General features: G+C 34.7%; 1 protein-coding gene and 1 pseudogene across 5 annotated transcripts in view; one reads left to right on the top strand and one right to left on the bottom strand.

Moving 5' to 3' along the window:
• Positions 1 to 27,867, top strand: part of BRWD3 (bromodomain and WD repeat domain containing 3) — a 134,714-nt gene that overhangs the window by 68,753 nt on the left and 38,094 nt on the right. For 4 of the 5 annotated variants that reach the window (XM_030933831.1, XM_030933830.1, XM_030933832.1 and 1 more), the window contains 13 exons: positions 479 to 549; positions 1,786 to 1,886; positions 2,477 to 2,517; positions 5,909 to 6,013; positions 7,053 to 7,206; positions 10,252 to 10,386; positions 11,718 to 11,846; positions 12,809 to 13,034; positions 15,962 to 16,129; positions 17,927 to 18,113; positions 19,438 to 19,531; positions 24,697 to 24,846; positions 26,794 to 26,870. In XM_030933831.1, coding sequence (XP_030789691.1) covers positions 479 to 549; positions 1,786 to 1,886; positions 2,477 to 2,517; positions 5,909 to 6,013; positions 7,053 to 7,206; positions 10,252 to 10,386; positions 11,718 to 11,846; positions 12,809 to 13,034; positions 15,962 to 16,129; positions 17,927 to 18,113; positions 19,438 to 19,531; positions 24,697 to 24,846; positions 26,794 to 26,870 — 1,638 coding nt within the window. Of the gene's footprint in view, positions 1 to 478; positions 550 to 1,785; positions 1,887 to 2,476; positions 2,518 to 4,762; positions 4,887 to 5,908; positions 6,014 to 7,052; positions 7,207 to 10,251; positions 10,387 to 11,717; positions 11,847 to 12,808; positions 13,035 to 15,961; positions 16,130 to 17,926; positions 18,114 to 19,437; positions 19,532 to 24,696; positions 24,847 to 26,793; positions 26,871 to 27,867 lie in introns of all 5 variants that reach the window. The other variant, XM_030933834.1, reaches the window with a different exon arrangement.
• Positions 23,558 to 24,426, bottom strand: LOC104662555 (annotated as a pseudogene).

The following is a 27,867-nucleotide window of genomic DNA, read 5'->3' as shown; positions in this document are numbered from 1 at the left end:
AATTAAGCATGCTAATTTTTATCTATTGCCTTGATTCTTAATAGTCCATGTATTTAAATAAATATATGTATATATATTTATATATGTGTATTGGTATTTGTGTATACATATCCATACCTACTTCAATAGGTTAAGAGAGTTTAGGATAATTTTTTTTGATATTAATGTTGAAGAGACAATTTATATAGAAAATTCTGGTAGAATTTTATTTGTTTCATTTCTTACTTTGGTAAGAAGATATCTCATAATGGTAGTAGTAACTAATATGGTTAATAAAACTGTAGTAGTAATACTGATATCATAAAGAATGTTTACAAGGTTAAATGCATTTTTAACCTAATTGATGGGAATAGACCACATTCCTTTTTTTTTTTCTCTAATATTGATGCTAAATCGATCAGTATCCAGTAGTGTGCTAACATTCTGGCCCATTAGCTAAACATGATGAAACATAAAAACACCTTATTTTTCTCTTTAGAGATCGCCCAGTGAAATTTACTGAGAGATCCAGACCTGGAGTCCAGATATCTTGTTCATCTTTCAGTTCTGGTATGTATAAAACTAGAATGTTTTGAGCATCTGGAATATTAAACGATCCAGTTGTAAAAACAGATTATGTGATTTATGAATAAAAAAGAAGGTCGGGCGCGGTGGCTCAAGCCTGTAATCCCAGCACTTTGGGAGGCCGAGGCGGGCGGATCACAAGGTCAGGAGATCGAGACCATCCTGGCTAACACTGTGAAACCCCGTCTCTACTAAAAAATACAAAAAACTCGCCGGGCGAGGTGGCGGGCGCCTGTAGTCCCAGCTACTCGGGAGGCTGAGGCAGGAGAATGGCGTAAACCCGGGAGGCGGAGCTTGCAGTGAGCTGAGATCCGGCCACTGCACTCCAGCCCGGGCGACAGAGCGAGACTCCGTCTCAAAAAAAAAAAAAAAAAGATACACATTTGAGTGTTAATTGAAGGATATCAAAAATCTGAACCATGTGTTATGATAGATAAACTCTTTTGGACTCTTAAGTAATGTGTAAGGTTGATTTTTTTTTCCTTATTCATAATTTAATACATTTTTATATAATGGTGATTTTGCTTGGTAAAAACAGACCCCCTACTCTAAATATCCACTAACAAAAAAATTTACTTCCCCCACAATCAGCACAAAAATTCTGCCCTGGGTTACAAAAAAAATGTACTGTTGCTCCATATTGAAAACACTTTTACAGTGCTTTTTCTACTGCTAAGAATCCTACATTAGTTAACCTTTTTTTTCCTCCTTTTTCTGATTGTGGTGAAATATACAGAACTTAAAATTTTATCATTTTAGCCATTTTTAAGTGTACAGTTTGTAACTTTAAGTATATTCACATTGTTCTGCATCTGTTACACCATCCATCTCTAGAACTTTTTCATCATCCCAAAAGCAGTTGACTTTTTACACTCAACCACTATGGCCACGGTAAAAGAGAATTATAGATAAGTTGTCTTATAAATAATTTTGGAACGTTACATTTCTAAATAAAGAAATGAATTCCTCAAGGATGTCTTCTTTAATGTTTATGATCATAGGCCTGTATTCAGTGTATATATAGTTTGTAGATTTTGTTGGATGAATGATATAGTTTTACATTTTCTCTGAATCACTAGTATGTCTCCAATAATTAGAAGACAACCTTGTGTTTCTTGAAGCCTTTTTACTAATGCAAGGTGTAGCATACAACTAAGGAAGTAATGAGAGGGTTTTTAGGGTTCCTTGGTACTATGTTTTGTTTTGTTTTTAATCTTCTAGGCGGTATGTTCATTACAACTGGTAGTACTGACCATGTGATTAGAATATATTATTTGGGTTCTGAGGTTCCTGAGAAAATTGCTGAATTAGAGTCACATACGGTAAGAGAAAATCAGAAACAGTTGCTTTATTTTTGAATATCCTTGGAAAGTTTATTTCATTTCTTTTCTGATGTGTGCCATAGTAATATATACAAATCACAAATTTTGGCTTACACTTTACTCTTGTCATCAGTACTATACATACTAGTAAAAGTACGGGTTAATTATTCTAAAAGCTTTAAATAGCAGTCTCTAAACTATGGTACTTATAGACTGTCAGATGATTCCATTGGAAAATAATTAATAAAATTACGTGGAAAATCTAATGCAACTACTATTAAATTAACTATTTTAAGGTGTTATCTTACATTAGTGTGCTGTCTTATTATGGAGAATGTAATAAACTAATATCTATTCAGAAGTATTTGTCTCCTGAGATATGGTTTATAAGGTTTCCCTATGTCTGGTTTGTTTCCTATTACTGCCAATAAGTAGTCCTCATTAGTTAGTACATTGTTTTGGGCCTCATTGAAATTAAAAAAAAAAAAAATCTACTTCATGATGTTTTTGCCTATGAATTTGAGAGAAAGAGCACTTAATTCGTTTTACAAATAAGTCCATTTTAACCAAAAATCTGTTTTATGTCTTAGGATAAAGTTGTTGCTGTTCAGTTCTGTAACAATGGAGACAGGTAATTATGTAATACATTTTTGTGTAAACAGATGTTTGATATATGTTACTACCATTCCCTCAGATGCAGCTACCTCTATGATAGATATCTTTTTTCTGTCCAGTTATTTAGGTTCAAAGCCCTTGTTTGTCTTTGATGACATCCTTAGCCATCACTTCCACAATCTCATCCAAGTAGTAACCATAACCTATCAGGTCTTCCTTTCTGAGTGCTTTCTTTTTTGTTTATTTTGCTCTATTTCTTTTAGCACCCATGTTATTCAAGCATTACATTATTTGACCTGTGACCTGTCCATCTCTGCCAGTGTAACCTCGTTCCTTTTTTTTTTTTTTTGAGACGGAGTCTCGCTCTGTCACCTAGGCTGGAGTGCAGTGGTGTAATCTCGGCTCACTGCAACCTCCATCTCCTGGGTTCAGGTGATTCTCCTGCCTCAGTCTCCCGAATAGCTGGGATTACAGGTGCATGCCACCACACCTCACTAATTTTTTGTATTTTTAGTAGAGACGAGGTTTCACCATATTAGCCAGGATGGTCTTGATTTCCTGACCTTGTCATCTGCCCGCCTCGGCCTCCCAAAGTGCTGGCATGAGCCACCGTGACCGGCCAACATTGTTCTTTACAGAAATCTTTAGTGTTTCCTCTTCTCTGTCTATGGAATAGAATTCAAATGTCTTAGCCTGGCATTCAGAGCTCTTTACCACATGACTTAGATCTACATTCTTTTCTACTGTTCTCCATATGAATCCTTAAATCCGGCCTAATTGGTATACCCTGCTCCTGTTCACATCTCATCCATTCCTTTGCTTATACTTTTCCTCACATCATCTCTACCAAGAAATGCCATTTCCTACCTTCCCCTAACCTCTTTCTCTTTCTCTCCTACTTTCTGTCTTTCTCCTTTCCTCTCATGTCCCTCTCCTTTCTTTTTTTCCCCCTCTTCTTAACTAGGTCTTACCTTCCTTTTATGGTTCATGCCCTACCTGAAACGTTTCCTGAATGTTCCAGCGTTTAATTGTCTTGACTTTCTCTGAATATCTGTATCACTCATTATCCCTATATCCCTAAAGTCAGAAATTATATGCAGATATCCTTGCACTCTCTAAAGTGTCTAATCCCAAAAAGATGACAGCCAAAAAGGCTCTAGCCTAAAAGTTTACCTAGCATAATAGATTTAAAATTTTAAGCACCTAGCATTAATTTGTTTCCAATACAGGTTATTTCACATCCAAAATACTTGGTACCAGAAGTGGATATTTTTTCAGATTTTGGAATATTTGCATATTATAATGAGATGCTGAGAAATGGAACCCAAGTCTAAACACAATTCATTTATGTTTCATGTGTACCTTACACACGTAGCCTGAAAGTAATTTTATACAATATTTTAAATAATTTTGTGCATGAAACAAAGTTTTGACTATTGGTGACCCATCACAGGAGGCCAGGTGTGGACTTTTTGACTTCTGGCATCATGTTGACACTCAAACACTTTCAGATTTTAGAATTTTGTATTCGACTAGCTCAACTTGTATGTCTATAAGGAGTTTTGTTTTTTTTTTTTTTGAGGCGGAGTCTCGCTCTGTCACCCAGGCTGGAGTGCAGTGGCACGATCTTGGCTCACTACAAGCTCCGTCTCCTGAGTTCACGCCATTCTCCTGCCTCAGCCTCCCGAGTAGCTGGGACTACAGGACCATGCCACCGTGCCTGGCTATTTTTTTTGTATTTTTTAGTAGAGACGGGGTTTCACCATGTTAGCCAGGATGGTCTTGATCTCCTGACCTCGTGATCCACCCGCCTCGACCCCGCAAAGTGCTGGAATTACAGGTGTGAGCCACCGCGCCCGGCCTATAAGGACTTTATAGGACGATCATGTTCTATTTTTAAATAACTTTTGACTGCAATAATTACACTGATGGAGTAGTTCATTTTTGTCAAATTTGAGAGTAAATAATGATGGTCTACAAAGAGTGATGTCTATATTAGGAATGAAAAAACCACCAAATAAATTTTAAGGTTGATTTGACTGCATTATACTGAGTTAGATGCTTGAACATTAGTATAGCTACTATTCTTTCATGCTAGAAGAACCTAAATTTTTAACTCCCTGTCTTTTTCCATTAAGGAAAAATTACATTATTGTGGTCTTAATTATTCGTGTGACCAATAAACACATGAGGAGATGTCCAATTTTACTAATAATCAAAGAAATATAAATTAAAATAACAGTCACTTTTTTTTCTTTCAGAATGACAAGATAATGAAAAATGATAATCCCAATATTGCCAAGGGTTTTGGGAAAATGGACACTTCTACAACTTGTGATGAGATTGTAAATTATTAAAAAAACTTTTCAGGGAAACAATTTGGCAGTATGTATCAAAAGCTTTAAAAATACACCTACTCTGACTCAGCAAATATATGTATGAGGTTGTACAAAGATTATATAGAGATGTTCATCACAGCATTATTTATAATGGTGAAGATTGGAAACAACAGTTGATCATTAAGGGATTAATTAAATTTTGGTACATTCATGTAGTTGAACACTTATTAAAAGTGATAGTTTTGTACTTGGAAACATAGAAATGGATCAACAAAATACAGTTAAGCTAGGGAAAAACATATATATTTCAGTTCAATTTTTTGTGGTAGAAACTATTGAAGTGTATATGTCTGTATTTTATAAATTCTGAAAATAGAAACCAAAGTGTTGACAGTGACAGAAGCATGAGTGAATATGTATTCTTTTTAAATGACATCTTTATTGAAATATAATTTAAATAACATAAAATTCATTGGTTTTTAGTATATTCATAGGATTGTGCAACCATCACCACAGTCAATTTTAGAACATTTTCATTGGCCCTGAAAGAAGCTCATACCCTTTAGCTGTCAACCTCCAATTCTCCTATCCCTTCACTCCCAGCTCTGGGTAACCATTAATCTACTTTTTGTCTTTATAGGTTTGCCTATTCAAGATTCATCTATGTTACTGAGTCTATCATTCTTTCTTTCTTTTTTTTTTTGCTGAATAATATTTCATTGTATAAATACGCTACATTTTGTTTATCCATTTATCCCATTGATGGACATTTGGGTTGTTTCCACTTTTTGGCTTATTATGAATAATGCTGCCATGAATATTTCATGTACACATTTTTATGTGGACTTATGTTTTCATTACTCTTGGATATATACCTGGGAGTAGAATTTCCGGGTCATATGATGACTATGTTTAACATTTTGAGGAACTGCCAAGCTGTTTTCCAAAGTGACTGTACCATTTTACATTCCCCTCAGTAGTGTGTGAGGGTTAATGTGTTACTTATATTATCAAAAAAAGTGATTTACATTTTGAGAAAATTAATAAAATTATTTTAACTCTGTCTAGTTTAAGATTTGTTAGTGGAAGTCGAGATGGAACGGCAAGAATTTGGCAGTATCAGCAACAAGAATGGAAGAGTATAGTGCTTGACATGGCTACTAAAATGACTGGGTAAGAATATATGTTAGATGTTTATGTGGTTCTCATGATATATTTTACATTGAGTTTAATAATGAATACAAAATATCTTTTTACATTAGTAAATAGTTTGAAGTTAATTGTAGACATGAAGTTTGCATCTGTACAGCCTCTAAGCAAATCATCTTTACTGTTGATTGACAGACTGGATGTCAGGAATATTGCTGATTCATTTGATATTCTGGTCTGTTGTGACTCAAAGATCTCTGTGTTCTACTGATGCCTACAGAGCTATTCTCTGCCTTAGATTTTTATAGGTCATTAAAAAATATATCTATATTACTTTCTACCTTGAGAATTGTCCTTGTTAAATGTCATCATATGTTTAACTTTTTCTTTAATTTTCTAAGGATACTTTTATAATATTTTATATTGTTAGCATTCCTACTCAGTAATATATTTACCCTTAATCAGCATTCAGTTTTGTCATCTTCACTGTTGATTGGAAGATACATAATTACCTCTTTGGGACACTACAGCTTCTTTAGGGTATGGCCCTGAAATCAACTGTCTTTCTATCAACTGCAATATAAAAATGACTTTTTCATCATAGCTACCTATTGATAATGTCATATTTAATTACATAAAAATGGTACTAAATTTTCTACTGCTTTTTTATAAGACCTATGGGTTTTTTAAAAAAAAATCATATTTAAGAGAAGAAATTGACCATTATGTTTTCATATTTTCTGATAACCAACATAAGTATGAATTTTATTTTTCAAGGTATTTATAGATTTCTTAGTAGTTTCATAATTTTTGGTTCTCAAGGAACTATTTACCAAATTTTTGTCATTTTAGGGTCTTTTTTTCTCCCTGAATTAAGCTAATGGGTATTGCCCTATGCAGATACATTTACTTTTTTCTTTCATGAATACTTAACAGTATAGTTTAGGATTTTTTAATCTAAACAGTTGTGTACTCCTGGAGAAATTATGTCATACTTTGCTGCTTAACATGCACCTTTGTCCAAAATTCATAAGATATGAATACTGCAAATTGTTTTGTTTAGCAATAATTTGCCATCTGGAGAAGACAAGATCACTAAACTTAAGGTGACTATGGTGGCCTGGGATCGCTATGATACCACAGTTATTACTGCAGTGAATAATTTTCTTTTGAAAGTATGGAATTCTATCACAGGACAGCTTCTTCATACATTATCTGTAAGTATTTTATTTTTAGAGTAATTAAAATGGTCAAAAAGCACATTAAGACACAGGAAATTTAAGTTCCAGTTTCCTTTCTGTGATATACTATACTAGCCCTTGGAAAAATGATTTTCTGAGAGGCCTCTTTTGACATAGCTGTAAAATAGGGATGACACGCACTATACCTGCTAAAAGCAAGTATGAAATCTTTTCAAGATCTTTTCTAAGTCTAGTAGTTACTCATCTACTATGTTATTGTATACAATGAGGACATATAAGTTATTTTGTTTTTACCAGGGATTGACATTTTTTCGCTGTTACCGTTATAGGGGTAGAGCGTACCTTATTTTGATAAGGATATCCTACATAGTCTACCTTTAGTGATTAGTTTATGCAAGGAATAGGGGTAAGAGGAAGAAGTAGGAAAAGAAAGGTATTTTTTCCTCTTTCAGAAAGTATATATTTGTCATTGTAAGAGGCTACAGTATTTGTGATGTAAAAACTTGAAAGAATTAATAGCAGAAATCACATGGGTGGTGTTGATGTTTTTCAGTTTATCATAATACTGGTTGACTTCAGATTAAGTTTAATTTAAAAAACCTTATTGTGTCTGTTTCAACTATCAATTCATAAGCATTTTAAGGAGTGAATGCCAAATGCTTGCCATGCGATCACTCGTTAGTAAGTGATAAGGTTCAGACTAGAAACCAATTCTTCCGACTCAACTCTGTTGTCTTTGTGGTATATCGTGGTGTTTATGTATCAGAGGGATGTAAAGTTCTTCTATTTTGCAAATGCTGTTTGAGTATCAGCTGTGTGCCAAAAGTGGGTTAGGTGTTAGATATAAATGGTAAATTAGACAGAGTCCTGTCATGCCAGAGCTTATAGCCTATTATGAGAAATACTTTTAATCAGATAAGTGCTAAGAAAGAAAAATGCGAGATAGAATGCAAACTTCTAACAGAGTAACCAAATTTGATACTGGGAGGCTTAGAGAAAACTTCCTGAGGAATTGTAGTTTGGGTTAAGTTTTGAAAGATAAGTAAGAATTACCCAAATCTCACCTTAAGTGTCAACTCCTTGATTAGGCCTTCCCTGATCAAACAATCCAAGATAGCCTCCTCGTTTTTGTCTTATTATGTCACCTTGCTTTACTTTTACTAGGTTCATCACTATCTGATATTTTATTCTTATGTTTTCTTATTTATTTGCTGCTTCTACATGGTAGGGTATCAGTAAATATTTGGTAAATCAAATATATGAGGAGGCTGGGGCGTGTTTCTAGAAAGAGGGAACGGCGTGTGCAAAGGTCCTGAGGTAGATAGGAGCTGAAAGAAAGCCAATTTAGCTATATCACAGAGAGCAGAAACAGAGTCTCCCCAGATACAATTGGAAAAGTGGACAGGGGCCAGACTAGGATTTTGTAGGATCTATTGTAAGACCAATAGAAAATCAAGGGTTTAAAGCAAAGGAATGACATGTGAATTTTACTTTTGAAAAATACCTTTTAATTCTGGTCACAGAAGAAGGAATAGATTGGAATGAGTTGAGAGTGACTGCAGGTAGATTATAGGAGTCTGATAGTAGCTGGGATGAGCCAGGATGATAATTTAGATTTGTGTGGGGGTGGTGGAAGTAAAAGTGTTCTTACCAAATACAAATATGGCATTTTAAGATGATAAATTGATAAATTTTAAGACATTACTTATTTTGACTAGATCTTGTTCCCCATGATCTATTAACTATGTCCTCTCCTAAGGCATGTGACCCAAAAAAATGAAAATCCCCAGCTTCAAAATTCTTTTTTTTCCCCCTAATGTACATTGAAGTAGTCATGTCATTATCATTAGAGTTTAGCAAACTTAACTTTATTTTTTGCTGGGTACGAACCTGAGAAAATATTGGCTATATCAAATCGATTCTTTTAGCAAGGGATTTTGTTATAGCAAAGAAATAACTTTTTCTGTAGTCACTGGGAAGAATATTGGTAAATGTTGAGTTGTGATGGTATTTATCATAAGGGGATCTTTCCTACTAATCTTATCACTACGTTTTGAGCCAGTCTAAAGTTATATTTTCTTTCAGTAAGCTGTATTTTTGTCCATAATCATAATATGGTAGGATACTCTATTATTCTACTTTTTTTAATAGCATGATTTGTGACAAAATGCACTTTTGAGATTTGCAGGATATGATCATTTTTTAGATGCTCCTGATGTATAATGTGATAGTGTGTTCCTAAGATAAGTGCAGCTTCGGGATGTTCTCTATGCTTTTCTAAGGCTTGGAGCCTGTTCTTAAACATATACTCTGTAGTCAGGAGTTAAGTCCAAAGAAAATCAACAATGATCTTAAAGCAGATGTTTGTAAACTTTTCCTTTACAAGGCATATAAACATATAACATATGTAAACTTGTTATATGTTATATAAACATATAACATATGTAAACTTGTTATATGTTATATAAACATATAACATATGTAAACATGTTATTTGTTGTATAAACATATAACATAAAGCATTGGTTTTCAAACTTAATTCTTTTTAGCAGAAAATGTATTTTCTAGATAACATCTTAAATGGAACTCCCAAATGTAAAGTAGATGTAGAGCAGAACCACTGTGCTTTATCCTATGAATGTATCATGAGGCCTACTAAAATACAATTTGAATACCAGTAATAGAGTGCTGAATTGTATTGATCACTGTGTCAGAATTGGGTGTTACTGAAAGATTTTGTTTGTCATATATTCTGTGGCCTTTTAAATAGCCCAGTCCTAAATTCCACTTCAGAGCCTTGGTTAATGAGCTGTAATTGTTTAGGCTATATTTTAAAAACATTACTGGATCTTCTGTTTATCGAATACTTGATAAAATCAGCAGTTTATAAGGAAATCTCACTGAGCTATATCGTTCATGTAGTATCCACGTAGTAAATGCTGTTAAATTATTCTGCATAAATCCATCTGAACCAGACTGATAGCACACTGAAGACCTTTTTACCAAATGAACGAGACATTTTGTGTTGCTTTTCATTTTTAATACTGATTTTTATTATAGGGACATGATGACGAAGTATTCGTTCTGGAAGCCCATCCATTTGATCAAAGGATTATACTTTCAGCAGGTCATGATGGGAACATTTTTATTTGGGACCTTGACCGGGGGACCAAAATTCGGAATTACTTTAACATGGTAAGAAACACCTGTATCTAGTTCACATTAAAACCAACTTCTCTTATATAATAACTTGGTTAATTAAAGTATACCTAGTACAAAGGAACCTCTTGTCATTTGTGTTTAAATTGGTTAAATAATTCAGAGAATAACTCAAGAACTGAGAATAAGGCCAGTTGAGCCTTTCAAGATGACTATTCTTAGGTGTTAGCATTTTCCAAATTCTGTTCCCCAGCCCTAAACTGCAGATACTCAAATGTATTAAGCTTTGGAGTTAACACCTAACCAAAATCACAAGAAGATTGATGTTTAAAATGTAATTCTCATTTATGAATTATGACAGTGACTGTAATACTTGTGTCTGCCCCTGGTAAACCTCATATGATTTAGTAATCAGAAAGTTGTTTGGCAAACATGGACTTGGAGATATGGATGCTCTTAAGATATGTCTCATACAAGCCATGGAAAAATCTGGTGAGCTATCTCTCCTCTCAGAACACCCTTCTATGGTGATGGGAATACTCATATCCTCTTAAGAATAATTCTGACTAAACATTTCTAAATTGTTGGTTGGCCTTTGAGTTTACTTTTTTTTTTTTTTTTTTTTTGAGACGGAGTCTTGCTCTGCCGCCCAGGCTGGAGTGCAGTGGCCGGATCTCAGCTCACTGCAAGCTCCGCCTCCCGGGTTCACGCCATTCTCCTGTCTCAGCCTCCCGAGTAGCTGGGACTACAGGCGCCCACCTCGTCGCCCGGCTAGTTTTTTGTATTTTTTAGTAGTAGAGACGGGGTTTCACCGTATTAGCCAGGATGGTCTCGATCTCCTGACCTCATGATCCGCCCGTCTCGGCCTCCCAAAGTGCTGGGATTACAGGCTTGAGCCACCGCGCCTGGCCGAGTTTACTTTTATACACTTTATATAGACCCAAAGCAAAGACAGATCCTCTGTCTTTTATTAGTAAAATTGATTGTGTGCTTTAATTTTAGGATGGTTATTTTAAGGCTTCATTGCATTATAACTTAAGATGTGAAGATAGTATCTTGACTTTGCTGAGGTAGTACCTTTGTCATTTTGGTTACATTTAGTTCTTTTTTAATCTTCACAGTCACTCATTTAGTATTTCATGAGGTATGTCATTGCTAGCAATGATTGATTTCATCCATTGCAATTTGCCTCTCCCTAATTTCTTTCAGGGATTTACTGTTTCAGTAGGGTTCTGGCTACAGAGGCCAGAGAGTACTTTGGAATGTTTGTGCATCATAGAGTCCATGGTATTAGCAAGGAAAAGTTATCACCTATCTATTATTTGAAAATTACTCTTAAGATGACTTGAGACTCCTCTGAATTTCAGATTGAAGGCCAAGGCCATGGTGCGGTGTTTGATTGTAAATTTTCACCGGATGGAAACCATTTTGCCTGCACAGATTCTCATGGGCATTTGCTGCTTTTTGGTTTTGGATGCAGTAAATACTATGAAAAGGTTAGCATATTTTAATTTTGCTGTAGAGTATAATTTAGGATTGTGTCATTCACAAATTTTGCTTAAAGTCCTCCAGTTAATAAGGGCTGTTATGTGTTAGCAGATATAAAATAAAAGGAAGTTGTCTTTCTTAGTAAAGGTTCTCAATTGTGATCTGCACTGCCAGAACATTATGTTTGGCTATGCAGATCACGATTGAGATAAATTACAGGGTGATGAAGACGTAAAAATTCCTTAGGAAATCCTTTTGCTTTGAACATACTCTCTACTGCCTTCCAGGTATAATAGGAGAGTAATTCTAATACATCACATCTTCTACTTCTCATGAATTGAGAATAAACCGCTGGTGACTGAATATGTTTATTTTCTTAGGTGGCTATTTTACTTATTATTGATCCTGTTAAAATACTTTGGGAGCTAACTTAATTGGTTCTTTATGTTTTGTTAGCTGTGAATTTGAGAAGGATTATAGAATTACAGAGTTGGAAGAGAACTCAGTCATTGAGGTCAGCTCAATAATTGTATTAATATCAGGTTTGAGTGTCTTTGATGTGATTGATATTTACCTGTTTTGTTATATGTATTATACTTCATCTATCTTCATTTGAATAAAAATAAGCAAGAAAAACATAATTATATAGGTTTGTGTAATTTTTACAACTTAAATACAAATGCCCAACTATATCTACTGGGTTGTTGCTTTAGTTCTTCTTATCATAATAGGAGAAATATGATATGTCTAAAAATTAATACAGATTATAGGATTTTTTGGAGAAAAGAGAATTATCATCTAGGTAATTCAGTTCTGTTCTACCTAAAGGGGGAATATAGAGCAACAAAGGACTATAAGAGTATACAAAAAATTATCTGATTTAAAAAAATGAGTGTGCTCTAGGAATGAAAAAAAGTATTTACTTATAAATTCCCTGTGTATGTTAACCCACTAAAAATCTGTCATAAAGATTCCAGATCAGATGTTCTTCCACACGGATTATCGTCCTCTTATTCGTGATGCCAATAACTATGTATTGGATGAACAAACCCAACAAGCTCCTCACCTCATGCCTCCTCCATTTTTGGTGGATGTTGATGGAAATCCTCATCCCACAAAATTCCAACGGTTGGTACCAGGACGGGAAAATTGTAAAGATGAACAGCTTATACCACAGCTGGGATATGTGGCTAATGGTATGTTTCCTCTAAAAGTAAATTGAAAACATTTTGCACAATATTATGCATTACTGCTGTATTCTCTATGATGTATGCCTCCTGCTAAACTCTGGAGTAGGTTATAATATGTTTCATCTTCTGTTACTGTTAATTTTCAGTTGTATAGTACTTTTAATCTTAGCATAGTACTTTTTCATTGTTTATCTCACCTGGACACAGATAAGTGGGTTAGGACAAACGTAAGCATATGTGCTCAAGCAGATAATGTATTGACCTATTTCTTTAGAAAACCTTATATATGTATGAACCTGTTGTTTTCTATAGTATTGAGTTGTAGTAAAAGCTTTTGCAACTGGTGGAATTCCTCTGCTTATAGTATTGATATTTTAGTTTCAGAGTTCGTAGTTAATTAGACTAAGAAGGTGAAACTTTGAAAAACCACAGACTGGCCAGGCGTGGTGGCTCACGCCTATAATACCAGCACTTTTGGAGGCCGAGGTGGGTGGATTACTTGAGGTTTAGGCATTCGAGACCAGCCTGGCCAACGTGGTGAAACCCTGTCTCTACTAAAAATGCAAAAATTAGCTGGGGGTGATGGTGCACGGCTGTAATCCTAACTACTTGGGTGGCTGAGGCACAAGAACCACTTGAACCCAGGAGGCGGAGGTTGTGGTGAGCCAAGATTGTGCCACTGCACTCCACACTGGGCGACAGAGTCAGACTGTCTCAATAAAAAGAAAACAACCCCTACCCCGCAGCTGGAGGTAGCTATTTACCTATTCTCATGTTTGAAATGCAAAGAGTTATTGGGTGTAGGGTAAGAGGATGTGACTATTTAAATAACACTCAGTCTTGGGAGATATTGGGAAAGCAGAGATGAATGTGATATATGATGGGAAGATAGGAGAATAAAACATTGGAATAAGCTATTTTCTATCAAAGAAACTTACTCTCTTCTGGTTAGCATATTTTCATTATTTATTCTGCCCTCTACCCCCACATAAAATGCCTTCATATTTTACTTTGGTACTTGTAGTTTGTCTTCAGGTATGAGCTAGTAAGTTACTGATTTGCAAGTAGAATTTCGTATCTTTGCTAGGGAATTAAGGCTTGAACTGACCCTCATAGAATGAAATGCTGCACATCTTTTTAGGTTCTTGCTCATAAAGGTTGTAGAGCAGGGAAATGGTGTTACACATGTGCCTGTAGTTACTGTGATGATGTATTTATTAGCCAAGGAGAAAAGGTGTGAATATTAATTAAATGGGAGATAAACTTGAAAACAAAGGAATAAGAAAGTCTAATTTATCAGACTTTATTTCTTGTATATTTCTTGTAAGATCTGATCACTTGGTTACTCTGTCAAATCTGACTAGAGGACAAGATGAAAACCAGGGCAATGATACACTTAAGAAAGAAAAAGATTTAACATTTTCATTCAGAAATAATCATTAAGTTTCAGTGTATATAAAAAATCATTTTGTACTCATTAAAACACTAAAATGTTATCAAAAGACAATAATAGTTCAAAGATCATCATTTTGACTTCTTTCAAAAAGGAAATTTTCACAAAGAAGGATGCAAAGCATTTTAGGTATCTGTGGTTAAACTTGTTTAATTAAACCTTACTCAAAACTCTTATGGCATAGCTAGTTGCTGTTAGGCAGCAAACCTATACAGCATTTAACTGCACTGAATACCATAGACAGTTATAAATACAATGGTACATATTTGCCTAAGCATACCTAGACAGAAAAGGTACAGTAAAAATATGGTATAAAAGATAAAGAATGGTATACCTGTGTAAAGCACTTACCATGGAATGGAGCTTACAAGACTGCAAATTGCTGTGGGTGATTCAGTGAGTGAGTGGTTGAATGTGAAGACCTAGAACATTACTATACAATAGTGTACACTTTATCAACACTATACACTTAGGCTATGCTAAATGTGTATAAACAATATTTTTCTTTCTTCAGTAACAAATTAACCTTAGCTTATTGGAAACACTTTTTAGGTTTTTTGTTTTTTGTTTTTTTTACCTTTTCGACTCTTTTGTAGTAATACCTAGCTTAAAACACAAATACTTTGTACAGCTGTATAAAAATATTTTTATATCCTTATTCTATAAGGTTTTTCTATTTTTAAAATTTTTATTGTTTTACTTTTTAAACTTTTTAAAAGTTAAGACACAAACACACATTAGCCTAGGTCTACACAGAGTCAAGATTATCAGTATCCCTGTCTTCTACCTCCACATCTTGCTTGTCCCACTGGAAGGTCTTCAGGGGGAATATGGAGCTGTCATCTCTTATGATAACAATACCTTTTTCTGGAATACCTCCTGGAGGACCTTCTTGAGGCCGTTTTACAGTGCAATTTTTTTAGTAATTAAAAGTAGTACATTTCAAGATGATACGAAGTATGGTATAGTGCATACATAAAACAGTAATATAGTCGTTTACTGCCAAATATTATGTACTGTGCATAATTGTGTGTGCTATGCTTTTATATAACTGGCAGTGCAGTAGGTTTGTTTATCCCAACATCTCCATAAACATGTGAGTACTGCATTGCACTATGAGGCTATGATGTCACTAAACAATAAGAGTTTTTCAGCTTCATTATGATCTCGTGAGACTACCATTGTATATGTGGTTTATCTTTGACTGAAATGTTGTTATGCAGCACTTGACTATATTTTTAAAGATGAGAAGGCCCTCATAATAATGTCTAATTTGGGACCATTGGTTAAGTCAGACACATAAGCTAGTACATCAAAAATATTTAAAGTTTTTAATAAAATGTTTCATTTGATATATACTTTATTTTACATTTAATCCTATATTTAATAATTTGTGTAGAAATTTATAGGTTGTTTTTACTATGTTTAAGGTATACTAAAATGTAAGTAATTTTGTGGCTTTGTATCTGGTCTTATTAAGGTGATGGTGAGGTAGTAGAACAGGTAATTGGGCAGCAAACCAATGACCAAGATGAGAGCATTCTTGATGGAATAATCAGGGAGCTGCAGAGAGAACAAGACCTGAGACTAATTAATGAAGGAGATGTTCCACATTTTCCAGTTAATAGAGCATACTCTGTTAATGGTGGTAAGTGTTTTTATAGTTGTAAAGAGTGTAGTGTATGTACTGTAATTATTTTACTTTTACCAAATAATTACATGGAAAATATTTTACCTTTATAGATAAAAACATTTTTATTAATTTACAATTTTGATATCATATATATCAAAGTCTCATAATCTCATCATTTGTGGGTAAAATGACTTAAGGTCTCCTGAGAAATTCAGGTGATGCATTTTAATACACTGTATTCTTTTTACTCAGTAATTTATCTGTAATCTTTACATTTGTTTTAAGAAGTGAAGTGCTACAGTATGTCTAGCCCTCTTGAAGGGGAACCAACCTATACAGTTTTCAAAATTAAAACTACCTTAAGTTTAGAAATTACTGCCAATTCCTCTTTTGTGCAGAGGAAAGCAGAATACCATGCTCCTCTCTTGAATTAAAAAAAAAATACACTGAAGACAAGAAGCTCTCTTAGGGAATACAGATGCAGCTTCTGAATTGACTTATAATAGTTTGATCTTAATACCAGTGGAAGTTATTGTATAATTAATTATCTTAAAATGAATATTCTATCCTTAAATGATATTAAAATGATATCCTATCCTATCTTTTACATTAAATGTGAAAATGAATATTCTATCCTTAAATGATATTAAAATGATATCCTATCCTATCTTTTACATTAAACATGCCAGGGCATCTGAGTTTTATATAAATCTTAGCTTTTATCAAGAGCTATTAGTTTTATTTTCAAATGTAGTCATCTTATGAGTTTTTTTTCAGGTTTATTTCTTTTCATATATTTGTAACTAGAGTCATTTATCTGTGTAACATTGCATTTTAGATTTCATGGAAATGAATAAGGTGATTTAAATTTGTGGTGATTCACAGGGTATTTTACTAATTTCCTGATTTCTTCAATGTCTCATAAAATTAAAAAAAATCATTTGGGTTACTTGAATACCTAACTCAGATAAGCTTTTCTGAACCTGGAACAAGATAACAAGTGGACTGATAATCCTATCTATCCAGGCCCTTTATTCCTGAGACGTGAAACTTTCTCAGAGCCCTGATTTAAATATCCATTAATGAAATCAGTATTCTGTTGTACCTTCAATACTAGGTTTCTGTGGACAGATTAGAAATGACATTAGTCAAGAGACCCCACTGACTTCTATTGGTAATATTCATTTGTTTTGAAATTTTTCTGACATTTAACAGTTGGATGTTTCAGTTTCCATTTGTGTTTTATTTTTTAAATGTAAGAAAAATAACATGAACCTTTCTGGAGTATTAAAAAATAAAACCTCTGTTACTTTGTTTTCTTTCTTTCTTTGCTCATCAATCTTGAAAATGAAATTTTGATTTAAAAAAATAATTATTTACACTTTGAATCTTAAGATTTTTGAAAGTTTTATTGATGCTTTATCTAGAAACACTGTAATGGAGAGAATAAAGATAGAATTTAGATCAAAAAGCTGCTTCCTGAACTAGCACTAATAAACATTTGTGAATCTCCAAATCATGTTGAATACATTTTTTTATATTCAGTGAGCATTTAGTAGATGTCAGATGTGAAACTACTTTGAAAAAAAATTAAAATAATTATAAAAATTTCAAACATTTCTCAATAAGAGTGCTTGCTTTATTTATAACAATATGAAAAACATAAAGGAGGGTACAGAAAATGTAGAACAAAGGGATAGCAATTCTTACAGCAGTACTATCTTTGAATCTACTCTCTTATTTAGAGCTGTGTTCTGGAAAACTGGGGTGCCTTTGCTCAGAAAGTGACAGTTTTCTTTGTTTTTGTTTTAGCTCTGAGAAGTCCAAACATGGACATATCTTCTTCCCCAAACATCAGGCTTCGAAGACATAGTAGTCAAATTGAAGGTGTTAGACAAATGCATAACAATGCTCCTCGGAGCCAGATGGCCACTGAAAGAGATCTCATGGCATGGAGTAGAAGAGTGGTGGTCAATGAACTAAATAATGGAGTTAGTAGGTGAGTCAATAAGGTAACATTTAGAAGAAAATTTAAAGCTTTATTCTTAGGAAGTGAATTGAAATGTACTATGTTAGCCTAGTAAATGAGGTATTTTAAAATACAGTTTAGTCATGCATTAGTTTTTCCATATTATTCCAGTGAGTTCACTCCATAACAAATAATGATTATCTTCAGCTTTGTGCTGAATGCTTTGGGGAATATTGAAAATGCAAAACATTATCTCTGTTCTCAGTTTATAGCCTAGATTTGAAGAAAAGAATACAAGTAGTATTAAGAACTCATGAGGTCTTACGTAATTAAATATGTGAGTGGTATATGGACCCTAACATTTGAGCAGCCTGGGAATACAATTATTTGCTAGATGCTGGTGCTTAGAGTATCTTTAGAAATGTCATTTAGGTAGACTTCATTGGATGAAAGAATTTCATTAGGATTAATTTCAAACTTACAATCCCTATTTGTATTTGTAAACCCTGAAATTTGCTGTAATAACAACTTTCAGATACTCCACAGCAACTGGAAATAGATTTAGAAAAGAGAAAGGACATTTACAGAGAATATGTACAATTCATTTTAATCAAGTATCTTCCTAACCAAGCTTTTACCAGATCAACCAACAAGTAGCAAAATTAATTTGGTTTCTCCTTTTCTTCTACTTTCTGCTATAAGAAGGCAGCAGTAACAAGAAAAAAGAAAGACATAATTAACTTGTGTCTTTGGAGTAAATGATTATTTACTCAAAACATTGAAAGCAGAATTGAAAGCAGGGACTCAAAGACATTTGTATACCAGTGTTAAATGTGACATTATTCACAATAACCAAATGGTGGAAACAACTCAATTGTCCACCAACAGATGAACAGATAAACAAATTGTGGTATATGTACAAAATAGCATATCATTCAGCTACAGAAAAGAATGTTCTGATACCTGCTACAACATGGATAAAAATGCTAAGCGAAAGAAGCCAGGGACAAAAGGACAAATATTATATGATTCTACTTATATGAAATATCTGGACTAGGCAAATTCATAGAGACATACAATAGATTAGAGGTTTTCAGGGGCTAGAAAGAAGGAGAAAATGGGGAGCTATTGCTTAATGGTCACAGAGTTTATCTTTGAAGTGATGAAAAAGTTTTGGAAATGCTGATAATGGTTGCACAACTTTCTAAATGTAATTAATGCCACTAGATTATACACCTAAAAATAGTTCAGGTGGCAAATTATATGTTTAAAAGTATTTTTGTTATCTGATTCTTAGATGATTGGTTTTCTTTTTGATGATTTTCTGTTACTTTGACCTTTGACTTGTTATTAGGGTACAGGAAGAATGTCGAACTGCAAAAGGTGACATAGAAATCAGTCTTTATACAGTTGAAAAGAAGAAAAAGCCATCTTACACTACTCAAAGGGTAAGTATAGTTTTACAATACTTTGGGATACACTATTTGCAAATATTTGTAGATAATAGGCTTTTGAGAGGCAGCAGTTATGTATTAAGAGACTATTTTAGTAGGTATCTGCATATAAGGCACCTACTTTTTGAGCCACAAATTGAGATATATGATTATTATTAATAAGAATAAAGTTATAAGTCAAGAGTGTCCCCCCAAATCTGGGACATGTGGTCATTGTAGGTATAAGATACTTGTATTAAAATAACCATTTTTATATGGTCAAAGTGGAACCTTAAATATATTATCAGATCACTAATTAGAGTGTAAAACAAATGATCCAGATATCCTAGGCCAGAGACTGACAAACTATAGCCCATGGGCCAAATCAGTTCTGCTACCTATTTCTGTTAATTTTTATGGGAACACAGCCACGTTCACTTATTTATATCTTGTATATGGTTGCTTTCAGGCTGTAAGACAGAATTGAATAGTTGTAACAGAGATTGTATGACTTACAAAGCCAAAAAATATTTACACTTTGGTCCTTTGCAGAAAAGGTTTGCTGATCCCTACCCTAGACCCATTCCTGGCTTACCAAATCATTTAGGAGCAAAACATGATCTGTATATTGTGATGTACTATAGAAAGAAACTGCTAAGCAGAACACTCTCAGGTACACCAAATGTATAATTTTGTTCCCAAATTTAACCATAATTTCTGTAGAGTGTGGTAATTTGAAGAGTCTAGGATGATTTTGATGTTGTTAAACAAATCTAGGTAATGGACCCTGATTTTGAATTTTTTTTCCATAATTGATAAACAGAAATTTAGGTAAATATGAAATGGGTATCTTCAAATATTAGATCATTTTGATGTTTGCTTTCTTAACTCTTAACTTTTATTGTTAAGAAATTAACTTTATTTTGTTAGTTCTTTTTTTTTTTTTTTTTTTTAGAGATTTTTGAATGACTCAGAACAGTGATTTTTATTCTTTTTTCCTACTAAGCTGATTTTATCAAACATCAGACTTGACTGAGACTAATGGACAGGGTACTTAGGTCTGCAAATATTTTTGCTTATGTTGAAAATGTGAAACATTTACATACACTTTTAAACTTGTTGGTTCCTAATTACATTTTAGGATTGCAGCTTAGCTAAATGGAATATCAATAGTAATGTTTTGTATTTGTAAAGGTTAGAATAAAATAGTTTTCACTTCAAATTTTAGTTGTTAAAAATTAAATCTCTATTTTGACCTGTTTACTAAATGAATATACTGCCAATTCTTGTTATAACTACAAGTAAGTTATCCATAGTAACTCAATTTCTTTTCTTCTATATTGTCCACAAATAGTAGAAATAATCCTCAGTGGGATATAAGGGATTAAGCATGGCATGAATTTGTGTGTGTCTGTGTGCCTTTGATGAAGAGTCAAATTCTGAAATATTTGAAGAGATTTATTCCGAGCCCAAAATGAGTGACCGGTGGTCCGTGGCACAGCCCTTAAGAGATTCTGAGACTCTGTGCCTGAGATGGTTGGGCTACAACTTGGTTGTATACATTTTAGGGAGACATAAGACATCAATAGATGTAAAATATACATTGGTTTGGTGCAGAAAAGCAGGACAACTGGAAGGTGGGTAGTGGGCTTCCAGGTCAATTTCCAATCCAAGATTTTCTTACTGGAAATTGGTTGAAAGAATTTTTATCTAAAGACCTGGAATGAATAGAAGGGAATGTCTGGATTAAGATAAGGGTTTGGATAGCTGGGCGTGGTGGTGCATGCCTGTAATCCCAGCTACTCGCAGGCTGAGGCCCGAGGCCGAGGCAGGAGAATTGCTTAAACCTGGGAGGCGGAGGTTGCGGTGAGCCGAGATCGCGCCATTGCACTCTAGCCTGGGCAAGTAGAGTGAAACGCTGTCTCAAAAAAAAAAAAAAAAAAGGACGGTTTGTGAAGACCAAGATTCTTTATTATGCATATGAAGCCTCCAGGTAGCAAACTTCAGAGAAAATAGTTGTAAATGTTTATTATCAGACTTAAGAGGATGCCAGACTCTTACTTGATTCTCTCTTAAAGGGGGTCCTCTGCACAATGTAGGCTTTCCCCCACAAGAGACAGCTTTGCAGGGCTATTTCAAGATATGGCGAAGAAACATTTGGGGTTAAAATACTCTGATTCCCCTCCTTATCTGTCATGTGATGTTATGCCAAAGTGAGGTTGGAAAAGTAAAGCCATGTTATATAGAGTTAAATAAAACCGCTCTGATGGGACTCTATGGTTTGTAAGGTATGACTCCCCAGAAGCTTGAGATAGGAATTTGAGCAAGAGAAGAAAAAAAGAACAGAGTTTATATTTCAGTTCCAAAAATTAAATTGTTACTTTTTGTATGTAGATTATTTTGAGTCTTTTCCCTTCTGTTGTTAGAAGTAATCTAAGATTTATTATTTCATTTTTATTTTAAACAACTCTCTCCTGGACCTAGTTTTGTATTTCAGAGGTGGGGGGTTGGAGATTGGAATAAATTTATTCTAAAGATACTTTTTAACTCTTAAGAATCTTAAGAATGCTGTTGATGAAAGAATCAAACTCTGTAAAATATTTGAAGAGATTTACTCTGAGCCATATGTAAGTGACCAGTGACTAGATGCACAGTCTCAAGAAGTAGTCCTGAGAACACATGCCTAAGATGGTCAGGCTACTGGTTGAATTTGTACAATTTAGGGAGACAAGACATCTATCAGTACATGTAAGACAGTACATTGGTTTGGTGCAGAAAGGCAGGACAACTCAGGGGTTGTGGCGGAAGAGGTTCCAGGTCATAGGTAGATTCTAAAATTTTCTAATTAGCAATTAGTTGAAAGAGTTAAGTTATTGTCTAAAGACCTGGAATCAATGGAAGGAAATGTCTGGGTTAAGATAAGGAGTTTTAGAGACCAAGATTCTCATTATGCAGAAGAAGCTTCTAGGTAGTTTTTTCACAGAGAGTAGATAGCAAATGTTTCTTTTCAGACTTAAATAAAAGTGCCAGACTCTTGGTTGATTCTCTCCTGGATCAGGAAAAAGGCCTGGAAAGAGAAAGGGATTCTCTACAGAATGTTGATTTTAAGACAGCTTTACCAGGCTATTTCAAGAAATGACAAAGAAACATATTTGCGGTTAAAATATTTTGATTTCTTTCTTTCTCTGTTGTATGATGTTATACCAGAGTCAGACTGGAAAGTTAAAACATGTTATATAGGGTTAAGTAAAACCCCTCTGATGCGACTTTGTGGTTTGTAAAGCGTGGAACCTCCCCTCCCATGTCCACCCCCGCAGAAGGCCTCTTAGATATTCTAGATCTTTAGAATATCTAGAATAAAAAGTATCTAAGAGGCCACCCCTGCAGAAGGCCTCTTAGATAGAAATTTGGGCAAGAGAAATAAAAGATCAGAGTTTAGTCCTCAGTGTTAATCTAGAATGAACAAAAGAGTAGATTATTAAATCTGCTTATATATCTTAGCACTTTAAAAAAGTTTTCTAGATTTTTGAATAACTAAATAAATACACATTATATATACACAAATGTGACTGTAATGTCTTGCTTCATCCTATAATAATTCTGAATAATGTGGCATATGTAAATTATGAATGGGCAAATTCTTGCAACCCAGACATTTCTTTTTTTTTTTTTCAGTAAGTGAAACAATTTTATTTTACAGTTGGCTTTAAAATCACAAACACACTTTTTTCATATAAAAACATTAGTACAGATACCTGTACTTTCTAGAAAATGATTATATAGACATCTCAAAGAAAAATGTACACCATTATATGGTTTTAGTGAGGTTGCTTAGAAAAAGCTCAAATCTGGACTGATTCCTAAAACATACCATTCCACTACCATTCTACTGATGATTAGTAATCAGTATGTCTTCCAGCATTATTACATATTTGATAATACATACATAGGCTGGCTTATCACTTAATGTTCCGTTGGTTCATCAGCCTTTTCTGCTGGTTCATCAGCAGGTTGAGCAGGCTGTGCCAGCTGGCTTGTCACTCAATGTTTCATTGGTTCTTCAGCCTTTTCTGCTGGTTCATCAGCAGGCTGAGCAGGCTGTGCCTTTCTCTGTGGCCTTTCTTCAAGACCTTCCAGGAATGGAGACACAGCATCATCATCATCATCATCATTATACATTATAAACTCCAAATTTTTACCAGCATTTCCAATGGGAACATTTTTGTAGTTATGTCCTGTTCTGCAGGAATTGTCTCTCTTAAGGCATGCAGACTGTGTTTAACCAGTTCATTTGAATTGTATTCCATAAATTTGCACATATGTCTCTCCACGTAAGTACAAGCTGACTGAGAACGGGTCCCAATGGACATAGCTCTGTAGTCAAAATAGTCAGCAGATGGCCAAGTTTGGAAATGCGAGGCCCATATCAACATAACCAGCAATAAGTAGCCCAACACCATATGGTCTTCAGCCACATTGTTATGTTGATATTTGGGTCTTGCTTCCAATTAGAGATACAAGAGAAGACACAGGAAGTGGTCTGTCGGATACAAATCTGGAATCGAAACAGTCCTGGCACATAAAATTACATAACAGTCTACCATCATCAGTAAGCCCTGCAGTTGAGATACTAATATGGTTGTCAACATGGAGAATATTTTCTGAGGAGCTACAAGCTCCGATGGTGCCCTTTTCAATGCAACCAATACTGCATGGGTTTTTGATTTCAGACCAACTGTGGCTGAACCTTTTTTAACAGCTTCCATTGCATAGTCAGTTTGATGAATCCTGCTCCAGACAATGATATCATTGTCATACTGGTTTCCAAACGTGGTTCCGGCACAGGTCTGATTGCAGCCTCTGGCAAAACTGAGGATCAAGGAGTTGCTGCCTAAACTGTCACTCTGCATTTTACAGAGAAGTCTGTGGGACTTTGCAACCCAGACTTTTCAGCACTGTCTTTAATTTTTATCACAAGGTTTACAAAATAGGAGAGTGATCAATATTAGTGGAAAGTGGGTTAAATATGTATAAATATAGTTATATGTTGGCTTTCTTTGGGGGAACTTATTCTCATCTCCTACTCACCCCTACCCCCCACCTAATTTCCTTTATATATGTTCCTTGTATGTTTACTGAGCTTTTCCTTTTTTAAAATTTGTTACTATTCTCTTTTACAGAATGACTACGAGCCTAGCTGTGGGCGTTCTTTACGAAGGACACAGCGCAAACGTCAGCATACTTACCAAACACGGTCCAACATAGAGCATAATTCACAACCTTCATGTCAAAATTCAGGTGTACAGGAAGACTCAGACAGCTCCTCAGAGGTTAGATATATACTAGTATTTATTTGATGTAGTTTTTTGTTTCCCAGTTCGTATCATCTATTTGGGTTTAAGGGTCACTTCTTTAATAGAAAATTATTTTAATTATATTCTTGTAAGAGATTTGTTCATTAATAATACATTTAGTAGGTATATTTTGGCATATTTAATTCCTTTAGGTGTCTTCTTGGATTTGTACCTCAGATGCTGTCTTCGTGAGGGTATCAAATATGCAAGCAAGAGTTTGCCTTTGACACAGAGAAAAAAAGAGTTTAAGAGAAAATCAGCCTAGAAATGGAAAGGAGCGAAATATAAAGAGCTTTAATAAGTTCCACAGTTTCAGAACTGGTTGGCTATCTAATCAACATAATATACACATTTTTTGTTATTATTGACTTCACCCCTCATGGAGATCATTGAGTGTTGGTTTTTCTCAGATCTACCTTTTTCATGGTAATGAATAAAGAGTGTAGCTTCTTTTCATCTTGTTCTTCTGTTCTCCAGTCTTTTTGTTCTCTTAACAGCTTTCATTGTTAAATGCATAATGAAGGTTTAATCATGCATTGACAATATATGGTACTCTCATTCTCGTGCCATTCCCAATTCTTTTTTTTTTTTTTTTTTTTTTTTGAGATGGAGTCTTGCTCTGTCCCCAGACTGGAGTGCAGTGACACGTACTTGGCTCACTGCAACCTCTGTCTCCCAAGTTCAAGAGATTCTCCTGCCTTGGCCTCCCCAGTAGCTGAGATTACAGGCATGTGCCACCATGCATGGCTAATTTTTGTATTTTTAGTAGAGCCAGGGTTTCATCCTGTTGGCCAGGCTGATCTTGAACTCCTGACTTCAGGTAATCTGCCCGCCTCAGCCTCCCAAAGTGCTAGGATTACAGGCGTGAGCCACTGCACCTGGCCCCATTCACAGTTCTTAAACTGTTATCAAAGATGTCCTCCATTCATGCCCCACCCCCACCCATATGAAATCTTGATCTTAAAAGAATAATCACTGTTCAGGAACTGATGCTCCCCCCACCTTTTTAAAAAAAGACAAAAACAAACAAACAGAAGACAGAGTCTTGTTCTGTTGCCCAGGCTGGAGGGCAGTGGCTCAATCTCAGCTGACTACAGCCTCCACCTCCCAGGTTCAAGCAATCCTCCTGTCTCGTCCTCCGAAGTATCTAGGACTACAGGTGCATGCCACCATGCCCTGCTAATTTTTGTATTTTTAGTAGAGACAGGGTTTCACCATGTTGGTCAGACTGGTCTCGAACTCCTGACCTCAGGTGATCTGCCTGCCTTGGCCTTCCAAAGTGCTGGGACTACAGGGATGAGCCACTGTGCCTGGCCTGATGCTCCCTTTTAAATGTAATAGGATAACAACATTATGGTTGTACGTCTAAAACAAATCCTAATCTTAATACATATTTATGGTTAAAATGGTTTTTTTGGTCATGATGTGCATCAAACTGATGCTAAGAGTATAAGGCAGTGGGTGAGGGTATAGATAAAATAGGAAGTGAATTATTGTCTAAACTGGAGATTGTGTACACGGGTTATCTGTTCTCTCTACTGTATTTAAAATTTTACATAAAAAAGATAATTAAAATTTTTAGTGGAGCGTAATTATATTAACTTGATAGACACATATAGGCATTTTTAAAACAATGTTTCTAATGTATTTAAGAGGGTTATATTTGGACTTAAGAATTGAGTCTTTGAAATCATAAAAAGATATTTTATATCAATAAGATAATGATGCCAGAAATTTAGAAATACCTAGTAGACTTAGTTGTGAGTTACAGATATACGTAGAACAATAATTATGTGCATTTTAAGGAGAGCATTTTTTGAGGGCAGAATTCAAAAAATGCTGTGAAATAGGTAGTGGTTTTTTAACTAGAAATACATTAGGTGGTAATATCCATATATCTTAATTGCTGGCTCTTTGTTGTAGGAAGACGAAACTGTTGGCACAAGTGATGCTTCAGTAGAGGATCCTGTTGTTGAATGGCAAAGTGAAAGTTCTTCCAGGTAGTTTTAATGATTTCAATTTGGTCGAATTTATTGAACAGTTTTAATATGAAATTATGTTCTTGTAGGAAATTGGTAAAATCAGAATTAAAATAGTATTTTATAGTAGAAAAAGTACTGGCTGGAAGCCGAGAGACCTGATGTGATCCTGGCTCTCCCAATATATTTCTAACGTCACTGTGGGCCTTTTAGTTTCTTCATCTACAAAATAAGATTCTTTTTAAGTTCAAGATTCTACATCTTGGCAATTATATTCACCCTCTGCATAATGATCTTTCGGCCAGTGACGGACGGAGTGCATATGACAATGGTCCCATAATGAAGCTGAAAAATTCCTGTCACCTAGTGACATCATACCCATTGTAACACTATAGCACAAAGCATTATTCACGTGTTTGTCGGGATGCTGGTGTAAATTAACTTGCTGAACTGTCAGTCATACAAAAGTTTAGCATATACAGTTATGTACAGTATATAGTACTTAATAAACAACTATGTTACTGGTTTATTTACTATACTATACTTATATATTATTATGTTTTCTTCATTTCATTTTCGATTCTTTTAGAGATGGTGTCTTGCTATGTTGCCTAGGCACGCCTTAAACTCCTGGGCTCAAGCAGTCCTCCCACCTCGGCCTCCTGAGTAGCAGGGTGTACAGGTGCTACAGGTGCTATGTACAGCATACACCAGTAGCAGGGTGTACAGGTGCTATGTACGGCATACACCAGTATGCTCAGTTTATGCTATAATTTTTGTTGTTATTTTAGAGTGTACTTGTCGTACTTGTAATAAATTATTAACTGTAAAATATCCTGAGTCAGGTCCTCCAAGAGATATTCCAGAAGAAGGCATTATTATCATTGGAGATAAAAGCTCCATGTGTTTTTGTCCCTGAATACCTTCCAGTGGAACAGGAAAAGATGTGGAGGTGGAAGACAATGATATTGATGATCCTGACCCTCTGTAGGCTTAGGCTAATGTTTGTGTCTTAGTT

This window comes from Rhinopithecus roxellana, chromosome 7 (assembly GCF_007565055.1).
Source record: "Rhinopithecus roxellana isolate Shanxi Qingling chromosome 7, ASM756505v1, whole genome shotgun sequence".
Lineage (NCBI taxonomy): Eukaryota > Metazoa > Chordata > Mammalia > Primates > Cercopithecidae > Rhinopithecus > Rhinopithecus roxellana.
The sequence above is the reverse complement of the archived record's forward strand: the minus strand, read 5'-3'. Positions and strand labels throughout refer to the sequence as shown.